General features: G+C 36.8%; 2 protein-coding genes across 4 annotated transcripts; one reads left to right on the forward strand and one right to left on the reverse strand.

Annotated features, from left to right (window-relative positions):
* Positions 1–1,367: 1,367 nt before the first annotated feature.
* Positions 1,368–4,447, reverse strand: LOC116171779 (neprilysin-2-like). Of its 3 annotated transcripts, none has more exons than XM_031488770.1 (10): positions 4,286–4,447; positions 3,816–3,946; positions 3,228–3,766; positions 3,009–3,182; positions 2,772–2,965; positions 2,584–2,727; positions 2,296–2,536; positions 2,116–2,251; positions 1,823–2,064; positions 1,368–1,775 (listed from the first exon to the last, which is right to left on the reverse strand). In XM_031488770.1, exons 1-10 carry the CDS (start codon positions 4,312–4,314, stop codon positions 1,461–1,463), a joined length of 2,145 nt encoding a protein of 714 aa, XP_031344630.1. In that variant the 5' UTR covers positions 4,315–4,447; the 3' UTR covers positions 1,368–1,460. The 3 variants fall into 3 exon arrangements, with proteins under 3 accessions (XP_031344630.1, XP_031344632.1, XP_031344631.1); XM_031488772.1 differs by having other exon boundaries at positions 3,816–3,960; XM_031488771.1 differs by having other exon boundaries at positions 4,161–4,286.
* A 3,646-nt stretch (positions 4,448–8,093) lies between these two features.
* On the forward strand, positions 8,094–11,807 carry LOC116171786 (neprilysin-2-like). The gene is made up of 10 exons (XM_031488787.1): positions 8,094–8,189; positions 8,373–8,515; positions 8,566–9,086; positions 9,142–9,315; positions 9,368–9,564; positions 9,615–9,773; positions 9,821–10,061; positions 10,106–10,274; positions 10,327–10,580; positions 11,365–11,807. Exons 2-10 carry the CDS (start codon positions 8,404–8,406, stop codon positions 11,710–11,712), a joined length of 2,175 nt encoding a protein of 724 aa, XP_031344647.1. The 5' UTR covers positions 8,094–8,189; positions 8,373–8,403; the 3' UTR covers positions 11,713–11,807.
* Positions 11,808–13,581: the final 1,774 nt, after the last annotated feature.

Raw genomic sequence — 13,581 nt, forward strand, 5'->3', positions numbered from 1 at the left:
AAGTTTTTTGGATTTTTTATTTCTTTATCGTTGTCTCAGTCGGGCTTTTGACTTTCAGTCGATTTGGCTTTCCCAGTCGTGGGTTGTACCATAATCAACGCTGTGCCATTACCCCTTTTCAGACTGAATACAAATTTTACTTCGATTTCTAAACTTAAATGTACATAAATTAAGTGACCATGCAGTTTGTCTTCAAGCCACTAATAAGTATATTATTTCTTTACTAATTTTTGTACCTTGTTGCCCTTATTTCAGCCCGTACTGCATCCATTTTTACGTTTGACTGGTCTGCGTTGTGGGAGACAAGTTTCTCTCTAGTGTTTGCCCGCCCTATATCCATGTTGAACCACTAGCGCGAATTCCACAACCATACGACCAGTTTTCAATACGCAATAAAAAGGGAAACGATCTTATAGCCCCCCTACTTTGTTAGTATCGAAAACAAATACATTACTTTTTGGGAGATCTGTGCCTTGTCCTTAGATTTGAAGGTTATTTACAAATCTTTAGAGAGGACATCTATTTAGATAACTAAAGAACGTATGTATAAGGTTCTGGGACTGCTCTGCAAACCGCTAAAATGTTCCTCTCAAAGCTATGCAGAATATTCTGGATTCTTTCCAGCGATGATGCTTAAAAATCTCCTCAAAAATCAAGAAGCTCAAAGACTGACAAATAGTTTTGAAAAAGGCCTAGAACAAGAGAGTGGATATGATCTAGAAATTGGCTACTCCGATTTGGTTATTTACATATGTAGAGTAGCTTAAAAAACTTAGTAATTAACGGAACAATACGAGTTTATACAGTGTGAGCAACAATGATTGAAGCGTGCGTCATCACCGCTTGTTCCTATTAATATCAAAACTACCTTCTTTGTATGTAGTTGTATACGAAAATGACGTTCTGCGCTGTCACAGTGACGTGCGTCTATTCGTATTTCGTATCTTGTATCAAATCAGCATATGCTATGAGCGGCACATTGCCAATTTAGCTGAAGCGGCACGCTTCAATCTTTGTTGCTCACTCTGTAGTATAGACACAGGTTCTCCTTTCCACGCTTGGGAATGATCTGGTTCAACCTGAATCCAATTTTAGTTACAATGTTTTTAAAGGAAATGGTGCGAGCAACACAATTTCAATCCAATTCGATTTTCCTCAAAATTTTCGAGCTCATGGCGGATTACGGTGCATTATGATATGTACTGGCAATACTGCTTGTCATTATCGGCAAGACACTACAGAAAATGTACTGCCTCTACTTTTTCATCCCAATTCCCATTCATTTATAGAATTTCCACGCATTTAGATTGTAAATCATGGTCAAACATAACCTGACCCAAAGTATATAGTTTATCCAAACTCCATGCCATTGCGTGATGTATATATGTATAATTTTTGACTAAACGTCTAAAGCAAAAACCGCTCAAATTCTAATTATACGTATATGGCTGCAAAAACATTCACTTCCAGACGTTACATTTATCAGCAGGGTTCATTTTGCTTCCCTTAGCACAACTGAAGTCCTTGGCAAAACCATCAGAACCGCTGAGTGGCAGATTAACCATAAGCTTTGGCAATGAATACGAATCCGTGTCATCTGCACACCCCGTCCTTGTGCACCAAACGTTAGCGGCAGAAATCCAAAATAGCTGATTGCCAGTATAATTTAAACCTAGAAGTCCTTGGTCTATGCCATTTTTTCTAACCCACTTTTGATACGCCATATAAGCCACGTGATCTACTACGTCATAAGCTTGAAGTAGTATCGCGTCCATCTAGAACAGTTTTCATCTGAGGAAGAGGATGCCAGCATATAACTTACGAATTTGGGCATGGAAGAATTAGCATATTGATCAATTATACATTGGACTCTCTGGGTGACCAACTCCTCTGCTGTCGGTGCCCACCAATCCACGATGTAAAGACCTCTGTCCAATTCTCGATCTTCACTGTCATATCCTCGAGTAATATCGTGACCAATTAAATAACTAATTGCACCATAGTTGATACTTTGTGGTCCATCGCCGCTGAGAAATGCACCTTGCAATATTCCGACAGGTAACTCTACCAAATAATGAAAATACATATGGGGAACATTAGAAAATGGTCCGTTACCTTTTTCGCTACTAAGAGAGGGAGTAATCCATCTCCGTTTGCCTACTGCTTGCCTTAAGCGTTTGGCGGAACGCTCGAATGTGTGCAGATTAAGGCGCAAAATCATTTTTAGGTAATTATCGGAAGTGAAGTTAAGCTAAAATTGCAATTAATGAATATTAACGGCACTATTCTGCTCACTCCTTTGTAAAGCTCGTCTAATTTCTCATCCGAAAGAAAGTTTTCTGGGTATCCAAAGTGGGATGTCACAGCAGCGGCTTCTTCCAACGCGTGCTCTATGGTATTGTTAACGGTCCAATTGGCCCTTTTCAGTAGGGCAATAAATTCCTTTCCAACATTTGAAACCAAGTCTTTCACGTTTTGTTTGGCAATTCCGCGAAAATATCTCCGAGAGTACAAAGCCGCAGTGACACTTTGAAAACTTAAGGGAATTACTTTAACCCCAATTGGCTTACAATTAGTACGAACCTTTCAGAAGCTTTAATGACGCACTTTTTCCATCGCGTCTCGCTATAAATTTTGTTATATTCCAGTTCAAGTTGCCGCAACTCGTCCGTTAGGTATGGTATTGATGCAGCCACTACTCTCCACATCAGGTAATTCGCTAGTATCCTGCAGTACAAAGATTCACTGCGGTTCACTAGCACCTCTGTTACCTTTTAGGCGTGTTCAAGAGTAATTTCTCGAAGTTCCAAATGTAGCTGTTTGTAACTATGACGAAGTCAAAGTTCTTAATCGTAACGCCGGTATGGTTAAATATCGAGTTGAAGTACTCTAACCAAGTGATACTGGAGACCTGCGTCTGGAGTTGGGATACCATTAGCATCCAGTCGTGATCCGTGTTTTCAACCTGAAAATAATAACGTAATTTGTTGAATTTCAATTGGCTTTACCATCGTTAAGTTGTATTCAAATTCTAATGATTCACTAAGTTCTTGTTTGGCCACCTCCCTGTTGGCCCCAAAGATAACGGCGACATCCACCATGTATTCAAGGCGAGAATGAAGAGGCATTGAAATGTTCGTATTAAATAGTTTTTCCATGAGCGGCAAATCTGGTTGCGAAACCTGCAATGCGAATAGAAGAACTGAACCTAACGATGTTACACTTACGTAAAGAACATAATGGGGGTTATCCGTAGGGGTGGGTTTAACACTGACACTAATAAAATAGTTGGAGGTGTACCCGTATTTTTTAAGCTTATAAATTGATCGAGTCCAATTAAAATCCTCCGAGTTCCAATTTTGACCTTCCAACACAGGCCAACCTCCAACATCGCGTAAAATCGATTTGATGGTCGTCAACCCATCGCGTTCTATTGCTGTTGTATTTATGCACGATTTATACATTTGTTTAAGCAGTAGAAACGATTTAGGTTCATTTGGAGGGATTGGTTCTTCCATAATCCGTCTTAACCGCTCCTTGAGCATATGAAATGCAATTGAAGAAGACGAAACCGATTCTTTGGCTCCTAGCATTGTATCCTGCTTGAGAAAATTACCGCATGAGAATTGATAAAAGTTATCGCATGGATCAACACTCGAGTCTATGCTGTTCAAAATCCTCGAAGCTGCTTTCAGGCAGTTAGGGGTTGAACACATATGTTGTGCAGAACTCTCAGAAATTTGTAGGGCTTCACTGTGGAAAAGGTCTGGAAAATATGCGTTATTCCTTTATGTGAAACTTAAATTGAAAGGTACCTTTCGACTTGTTGAGATTTCCTTTATAGAATGCAATCAACAATGTTATTATTAAGGTAACAGTTATAAGAAAATATAGAGTTAAACGCACTGTTTGACATTTTACCGTGCTTTTTCTCGAGGATAAGTTTCTGAAAAAGTATCACTGAAAATCCGTAGCTCGTTAGTTCGGGGTATTTTGGGCCGATTACTTAGGTTATTACTAAAATTGTTTCAGAGCACTAATGCAAGCGACGAGGCATAGAGGAAGACATTCCCCCAAAAAGGTATCACCGCATTTATAACTATTATGCAGTAGCCAACAAAGCACAAATAAAAGAAATGTATCCACCCCGTTATACCTACTATCATTGTATAAATCAAAAACTACACAGAAGAAGACGCAACCCTCGCCGATTTGATATACTTTTCGTCCAGTTTTAAATATCGAAAAACCAAATTTGAACACAAAATTTTAAAGGTAAACTTACTTTGAAATATTGTGAACTTCAAAGGTCATTGTCGAAATACCAAGGTTTTTTAAAGTGAACAAATGGAAAATAATCAACACTCTTTCATAGTGTCAGTTTAAGTGAACGATCAAAATTCCATAATAAAAAAAAACGAATTAACCTGCCCTTGAGTTATGAGCTGTTTGTTCGTCTATCGTACGGTTGAAAAGGTTTAAAACATTTCGTTCTATTAACAGATTGTAAAATTAATCTGAAACGATCCGCTAACGCACCTAAATGGCAGTTAATGAGCGGTGAAATATTGTTCTTTTGAAGTATTTATTAGTGATTTAGCCATCTTCATGCTGCATTAGCTACGAAATTCATATACTTTACTAGGTATCAGTGTGCACAGTCGGAGAAAAAGTGGGTGAGATAAATAAATGACTGTAAAGTGTGGTAAAGGAACGGAAAACCAGGGCCTCCACGAAAAGTTCAGCGGCTACCCTTACAAAAAAAATTATATACCTATGTTAAGGCTATCTGTAAATTTTGCACTATAGAAAGTTACAGTAAAACGATTCGTTTGGTTTATCAACTGACCTAGATGAAGGACTTAGTAATCTACAAAATGATTAGTGCGAATTTATTTACACGGATTCACTGTCCCACGATGAGCTGAATCGATTGTTATTATAAGAAACTAATTGGAATTTTGTTTACGTGTTTGTTTATTTATAATAATAATATAATATTAATTGACTTTATTCCCATACATCATGTTATACAGGTGCATTCACTACATGAGAGTAATATAAACAAAAAAAATTTTTTTAAGGATATCTACAAGAAAAAACAAGAGGAGAAAAGAGACAGAAAGAAAGTGAATTTTTAACATAAAAAAAATGTAATAGGGAAAGGCATTCTCTATGCACTAAGCATGCATCCCTGAGTTAAAGTGTACTTTAGTTAATAAAATTTCATTATTTTTTTTATGAAGTCAACAAAAATTTTGATTTTACTTTTTTTTCATCATTACGTTTTTTATTAACAAGGAGTAAAATGAATATTAAGTAACCTTTCTCTCCGTTTATCTTTTCACAGTATGCTATCGGGCCGGCAGATTACGAACACCTCTCCGAGAGGTCAAGCCGTAGGCACGGACCCTGAAATATATACGTTTTCTACCCCGAAGGGAGGAAAACGAGTATTTCAGGTCTTGCTGAAGGCTTGACCTGGAAAACCCTTGACTACCTTGGTTCTCCTCAGATAGGTACTAAATAAATATTTAGGGTTACTAGCCGGCCGTTTTCGCCAGGCGTTTACGAAGTTAAACGACGCAACACGAGGGGTGCTAAACGTGAACGAAGAAGAGTGTAATCTCCGAGAGGTCAAGCCTTCAGCAAGACCCGAAATACTCGTTTTCCTCCCTTCGGGGTGGAAAACGTATATAATATTTTTTAAATTAAACTTCAGTTAATAAATATTCCCTTAATATTCCTTAAATTTAAAGCTCGCCGCTTGCGCGTGAACCACCGCAGTTCGTCGCAAAATTCCTTACTGACAATTCCTTGACTTTCTGCCCCGGCGTAAATCATTAGAATGTTTTGTCTGTCCTTGTGTGACGTGAATCCTCCGAAGGTTCTTCCACACTTCTTAAGGTGTCTAACATTCATTGGTTAACTCAATTTGCTCACCACCCACATACCATTCGATATCTTATGTATATACATTTTAAATCCATAATGTACAGGGAATATCCTGTACATCTTATGTATATACTATGTATATTCATTATAGACATATGTGTTTTATGTCCAGTATGGATATTCTATAAACATACATTCTGGATGTGCTATGCATATACATGGAATTATATGTTATGGATATACGTTCTGGATTTGATACATGCGTTTTCTGCATTACCGACCTTACAAACGTTAGCGTCTCATTTTCTGTGAATTACGGCGATGGAGATAGTAAGGTGCTAATGCAAATACAGTTCATGACCTAACGTTGCAAATATGTGTTAGTAATACGTAAAGACTGGATGGGAATTAATATAAGGACAAGAATGGCAGGTATGTTAGCAACCTATTTGTTATGAACTCGCGCTATTATAGTGTTGAGCAAGAACACGATCAAAATGACTCAATATTAAATAAATCAATCAATCAATGTTAAATAAAACAATATTCCATTGTATACTAGGAGACTTACTAAACAAAAAGCTCCACTCCGTGAAAGGAATTTATTTATGTAGGTATAGATGCTAGTAAACTTCCCGAATGTTAGAGGAATCTCTATAGAATATCCATTCTGAATATATACAACATACATAGAATATCCTATTGAACATCTTTTGCATATTACAGGAATATTCATGGTATATCCAGTTGTCAGTATACCAATATACATAGCATGTCTGATGTATATACATGCATATACATAAGACATCCAAAACGTATATACTATGTATTATGTGAAGTCTGCCAAACTTATATCCCATGCACATACATTGGACATTTGCGACATACTTTTCCACATTCTATGGATATACAATATCCCACGTGGAATGTATGTACATGGTATATGCAATCTATATAGGTCTGCTGTGTGGGCAGCACTCGCAAACGTCATCAAGGATTGTGCATTTCCATCCTGTTTCAACCACGTTTTTCTTTCAGCCAAACCATTGACCTTGCCATCCGATTTGTAGTTCTGGCTTCTTTGTTTCACATGATTCCTCATCCCATACGCCATTCTAGTTTAAGATCGTCTTCATTTGACGAAACCATGAACGATAATTTTTGTGTCAATGGCTCGACCTTCGCTGGTCCGTACGATGTCATCTTTCTTCTCGAAAAATGTTCCCACGCACGTTCGTCTAGTCGTCGTTTTATGTCATTAATTCCCTGAGTCCATAATCTCTTGAATATTGCAGTAATCCAATGTGTGATTAATAATATACACGACACAGTGAATGAACATGTTTAATTAGATACTAATAATGTAAACATTGGCATCTATTCTTCATGGCGGTCAAAATCCACTTATCAACCTTTTAACACTTCACTAAAACCACTGGCATAATGATGTTATAAAAAAGGTTTCATGTGACTAAACTAAATATGGGGTAAAGTGTCGTGTAACGTCAAGTCCAATCTATCTTGGCTCAAAAGAGTCCGTGTACATGCCATAAAGTAGGTACAATACATCCACATGAGTACTCATACGTAAAAGAATTTCTTCGGCAAAGGAAAAGAGTGTGCTAATAATCACGATCATCATTATGATGGCTATCTATCAGCTATGTCATAGTCTTTTCTGTTAATGTTTATGGTCCAATACAATTCACTAATCTAAAGTGATTTTACTGCTTCAAAAGACTTAATGGTAAATACTGTAGCATTATTGTTTTGTTATCTTTATAGTGAAATATTATAGATCAATCAACTGTGAAGTTCGTTACGTTCTCCCATTAATTGTTGATTGAACGCACCATTTGGGCCTGTTGAAGCGTTTGAAATCCACTAGGGGTATATGTGAGTAATTCGTCAAAAAAAAATATTTAATACATACAAAACTAAAGATAAATAACCACAATTATGGACAAACATATCAAATGTGCCCTATAGTTCCAACATAAAAAATCTTATTTCCTATAAAAATTCAGCTCATACTTCTAATTAAGCTAGATTAAGTTTAGATGAAACCTAGGATAGCTAATTCTTTTTTGGGGGGAAGATGTTAGTCCCTCCAAAAAGTTACAAGTTCGATACAAGAGAAAATTAAGGTTGACATGGCAACCATAAGCCGGTAGGGAAAGGGAAATTTAATTACCGAGTTTAACTATCAGTACAACAATCACATTACTTTCATCATTATTATTAGGTAGTGCCGGTTTTAGAATAAATTCAGCTGTTACAGAAACTACGTGCCAGTATGTAACGATAAATATAATTCATTGCTTAATGAATGCTGTGCTGTTAAAATAAACTACCCCATTGTCTGAATTTTATTAGTTGTTTTACGTTTTTGTAACAACTCTACAGCAAACATAAGGGTGATATTTATAATACCATCATATAGTTTTATTGTATATGCCGGTATCATCTTGTTTTAGGGACCCATCATGCAGGAATAGACGAACAACCATGGAGAGAAGCCTGATGATACTAGTGTCTACATTAATCTACTATGTGACTCGTTTATCATTAATAGCTCTGGTACTTGTATTACACATAAAAACAGATGGCATATCAAACGGTAAGTCTCACCTCAAAGTTTGGCAAATTGACTAAGACAGTGAGAAACAGGCGCTATCCACGCTGAAGCGTTGGTCAGTAGTCGACCAATTCCCAAATTGGGTTCATTACGAAATGTGTGTATTACACCTGCCTGTATTTGCGCATCTTCTAGTATTTTGAATAATATGGATCCCAGCGTAGATCCATGCGATGACTTTCATCAGTTTGTATGCGGAAATTATAGGAAAATGACTAATATACCAGATGATGAAGAGACGGTTGGAGGATTACAGAAATTAAGGGAACTGCTTCAAATACATTTACGACAAACACTAAAAGGAAATGTCAATCCTAGTGAACCTAAACCTTTCGCACTACTTAAAAAATTATACAGGGTATGCATGAACGAGACCGCGATCGAGTTAGACGGATTGACGACTGCCAAATCCATTTTGAAGGAATTGGGAGGATGGCCTTTGCTTGGAGGGCAAAAATTAGATCGAGAAAAATTTGATACGCGATCATTGCGTGTGTTTTTCGATTTTAAGGTTAGACCTGGCTCCAGGAATACTTCACGGAACGTTATTTATGTAAGTATAGATTATGCCAAGACAAATTAGGCATTAAGTTCACTGTATACTGCAGGTCTTTCATGCGAGTTCAATTTTTTTTTCAACCTACCCTTACCATATGGTCGTAAAGTATCTGGAACAACTTTATAGTTTCATGGTCGATATTGCTGTTATCTTTGGCGCTAGCAAAGAAGTCGCAGAGAAGGAATTCGTAAATGTGTTTAGATTGGCAGAAAAATTGCATTACGTAATGTTAATTTTCGATTCTGCTAAACAATCGCTTTTACCGTAATGTTTAGATTAAAAAATACATAAACTGCAGAGCCCGCTTTCTCACATCTATGTCTGAACTTCAAAACACGTTCCCTACCATTCCTTGGTTAAAATACTTTAACCTCGCATTTAACTTCCCTGACATACAAGATATTAATATGGTCAATATTTGCCCGGCCCATATTTTTGAAGTAGAAAATCTGCTGAAGAGTACATCCAAAGGGTATTACTACAAATGATACTAATGAAAATAATTGAACATTTACATTGCAGAACACAAGCAAACTATTTTATGTGGATGACAGTTTTTAAAATGGCATCTCACCTTACGAAAGACTTGCGACAACGTCGGCTGAATTATATTTCATTGTTGACTGGGCAATTGCGAAGACAGGCGAGATGGAAGCAATGCGTAGCTGTCGTTGCACAAAGGTTAGTACAGAGTATAAAAGATTAAGTGATAATATAAATACAAGCAGTATGCCCGTTGCTACAGGTGCTTTGTATGTTCGAAAATATTTTCGAAGAGAAACAAAGCGACATGTTATGGAAATGGTTTCTGACATTAAAAGTGAATTTATTAATATATTGAAACAGGCCGATTGGTTAGATAACACAACCAAAAACCTCGCCCTAGAGAAAACCTTAGCTATGGTATCACATGTTGCATATCCCGATGAGATACTGCTGAATAAAAACTTAGAAGTATATTACGAAGGGGTAAGCAAACGAGCGTAGCCTGGTAACCTTATGTTCAAATTTAGCTTAATTTTACGTCCGAAAATTACCTGGATATGCGGTCTCGTCTGGAATTATTTGAACGTGAATGCTCGGCCAAAAGTTTAAGGCTACCAATAAACAAAACCGACTGGACCACTCACGCAGAATCGGCAGTGGTCAACGCATTTTATACAGTTAAAGAAAATAGTATACGTAAGTTTGTCTGGTAATATTTGTGGGCAGATTAGTAACCGTTTTAAAATAGAACTTCCTGCCGGAATATTACAAGAAGCTTTCTTTAGCATTGATAGACCGCAGTTTATGAATTATGGCAGTATTGGCTATATTATTGGTCATGAAATTACTCACGCGTTTGATAATAATGGTATGAACTATGATAAAGACGGAAAACTTTCGGACTCGTCGTCATTATCATCAGCAATCCAGAAATTTAACGAGAAGGGAAAATGCTTCATTTCCCAATACGATAATTACACCATTCCCGAACTCCAAGTAAATGTAAGTATCGGATTTTCCAAAATTTAATTTGTGCCTGTTTTAATTAATAAACAGCTCAGTTGTAGAAAAAATGTTTTATATAACAGTAGCGGGAAGTTATTTCGCGCATTTGACCGATATTTTGACTCGGAATCGCCTCGTCAAAAAACCTTCAGTATCCATGCACGAAATTGACCGTCGCGCTCTTGTTATATAATTTATACAGAGTGAGTTTTTTTTTCATTTTTAAGCATTGGGATCTCGGAAACCATAAGACATACAGATTCGGTTTAATGAGGAGAGTTGTCGTTTTAAGAGCGTATTTTAGATATGTTTTTATTTATTTTTTTAAATCCACAATTTACTAGTAGATATGAGGGAAAAACAGATTTAGTGATTTTGCAGTTAACTGTTGTAGAATCGTTATTGTTAAAATACAACAAAATGGCACGGATAAAAGTTTTAGACATTTTAATACTTAACATGATGAAGATACTATTTCCTTCTATATCTTACAATTTTTAAGTTAAAATACAAACTTTAATTTTTTTTAATGGTAAGTAGTTATATGGTGCTTCGTAATCCGTCAGAAAATGACAGGTTTTTTGACAGTTGTAACAAAAAATGGTAATGAACCGACTAACAATTATTGTTACATTTCTGTCTAAATATGTCGTTTCACGGTTTCTGGTACTTTTCGCAGATTGTTTTATGACAACAGACACACACATTCAAGTAATATATTAGAAATAATAAATTCGTTTGCACTCTGGTACGTGATTTGTCACTAATCCATAATTTTCAGTTGAATGGTCTTCAGACGTTGGGGGAAAATATAGCTGATAACGGTGGTTTCAGAGTGGCATATTTAGGATATAAGAGGTGGGTCAAACGAAATGGAAAAGACCCAAGACTACCCATCTTAAATTATACCGGTAGTCAAATGTTTTGGATTGCGGCTGCTACTACGCTAGGGTGTTCAAAACAGCGTGTGGAGTACACCGAGTACAATTTTTACACATCAGACCCGCATCCACCTAAGAAGGTTAGAGTTAACTTCCCACTAGCCAATACGGATTATTTTGCTAATGATTTCAATTGTCCCAAAGGAAGTAAAATGAACCCAGTCGATAAATGTAGGGTTTGGAAATGAAGTTTTTTTTTTGTTCAATTTAGTAGGCATACAAACTTTATTAAAGTGCTACAACACAGACTAATTTTATTCCAAATAAAATGAATTTTGGCGTGCTTGATGTTTCTGTCAGAAGAAGCAATTTGTGTATTGACAGCTTGGTTGAGTTGTTTTTCTTCTCTTTCTGGTTACAAAATTTGCCCATGTGCCCTTTCTTACCATTCGGTGGTACTTGTAAGGAAATTCCTTCTTGTCCTTTCACTTTCCTCCGATTGTTTTTTGGAACCCTTCTTTGCGACCTTGGCATTCTGAATTTCTGTTTTTGTGCGGTGCTCTTTGAATATCAACACTCGATGGTCTTTGTGATGGATTGTTACAAATGAAAAGAATGGTTCGGTAATACTACCTCAAAGCGGTATAAATTTGTATTGGTATGAAACTACAAAACTCCTACTCTTTTTTTTTTGTATTTGTATCCTTGCAGAGATGGGAAGATTTTTTCGGATTCATAGTACCAATTCTTCTTATAATTTCTTTGCCTTGTTATGTTAAAGTGTCTTTCGAACTTAACTTTGGGTACTTTACTTCCAGCTAGCTCGGGTAAAAATTAAATAAGAATTTAGTTTATTCCGCTTTCACTGAGTGCTCGCGGATTGCTCTTCTTTACACACACACCCCACCTTTTTAATGCACCTAACCCTTATTATTTAGGGCTAACTTTGACACAGTCCTTGCTTACCAGACTAGAATAATTTTACCTACTTTAATAATTAATACACTAATGGCCTGGCCGTTTGCACCGACAAATTTAAGCGAGACTTGCCTTAAGCGTAGCTCAAAATCTATGGTAACAATTATTACGACAATGGTTGCCAGGGATTTTAAGCTACAATAGGTAAGCTCCGCTTAAATTGGTTGGTGCAAATGGCTCTAAATAATTCAACCTTTAACTTTGTCAAATTTAAATACTTCCCCATTATAGAAGGTACTTAATAAGTAGGTATATAATTTTTTAATAAAAATGTAGGCCATTACATTTATATTCTTAGTTCGTTGTCCGTCAGTGTGTCGTGAGACTCCATCATGGTGCAAAATAGCTCAATGCTTGGTGGCGACTCAGTAAAACGAGATAAGAATATGATTTTAACGGAGCACCCATTTTTCGCTTTGAAGTTTCATACCGGAAGTCGTATATTTGTGAGGTCGACCAGGTTTACTGAACTCCTGGTATCTAGAAGCGTTAGGAGTTGGGCGCTTCGTTACTAAAAAAACTGTAATCAAATTTGTAGCATCCCACACGCCTTCGCATGGGGAAAATGACACCGATTTAATACTTATGATTGCAGCTTCATGAGGCAATTAAAACCGATTTTAGATTCCAATGTTACAAGTATAACCAGGATAGAAAACCTATTTGGGACTCGAAGACTGTGTGTTTGCAAATAGCAGCTTGCTATCTTGACCTCGCCGATTACACTTCCAAGAGACAATGCTATCAATTAGAACTCCTTTTTCCGAAACTTCCGTCCGGCAAATCAAGTGAGTATAATTAGTAGCAAATAATTTTAACGAGTTACAGCTAGAAATCCGTCCGATTGACTTAGGCTTTATTTCAATAGAAGCGCGCTTAAAAAACTTGAAGTCTGACTTCGGTCGCATATTTTTCCGAAATAAAGGAAAGGGGTAATTATTTAAAAACAGTTTAATTTGGTTTTTAACTTATCCAGGGTATACGCGTACGAAATGGGATTCCCAGTCCCCAAAAATGACGTTTCGATAAGTAGAAAACGCACTATGGATTTGGATCTTTCTGCTTTTGCATTTTCGCAGGTACTTTTGCCGAAATGGCCGCCTATATCTTCTGGACCCATCCGGGCTGCCGATTCTTTG

This window comes from Photinus pyralis, unplaced genomic scaffold (genome assembly GCF_008802855.1).
Source record: "Photinus pyralis isolate 1611_PpyrPB1 unplaced genomic scaffold, Ppyr1.3 Ppyr1.4_LG5, whole genome shotgun sequence".
Classification (NCBI taxonomy): Eukaryota; Metazoa; Arthropoda; class Insecta; order Coleoptera; family Lampyridae; genus Photinus; species Photinus pyralis.

Excerpts from the sequence above, each read along its gene's own strand:
- LOC116171779 (XM_031488770.1), bottom strand. The coding sequence starts at position 4,314 with ATGACCTTTGAAGTTCACAATATTTCAAA. Across the intron at positions 3,767-3,815 it reads AAATCTCAACAAGTCGAAAG|ACCTTTTCCACAGTGAAGCC; the intron begins GTACCTTTCAAT and ends CATATTTTCCAG. Across the intron at positions 2,065-2,115 it reads CTCTCTTAGTAGCGAAAAAG|AGTTACCTGTCGGAATATTG; the intron begins GTAACGGACCAT and ends ATTATTTGGTAG.
- LOC116171786 (XM_031488787.1), top strand. The coding sequence starts at position 8,404 with ATGGAGAGAAGCCTGATGATACTAGTGTCTACATTAATCTACTATGTG. Across the intron at positions 10,062-10,105 it reads TAGAAGTATATTACGAAGGG|CTTAATTTTACGTCCGAAAA; the intron begins GTAAGCAAACGA and ends GTTCAAATTTAG. Across the intron at positions 10,581-11,364 it reads TTCCCGAACTCCAAGTAAAT|TTGAATGGTCTTCAGACGTT; the intron begins GTAAGTATCGGA and ends CATAATTTTCAG.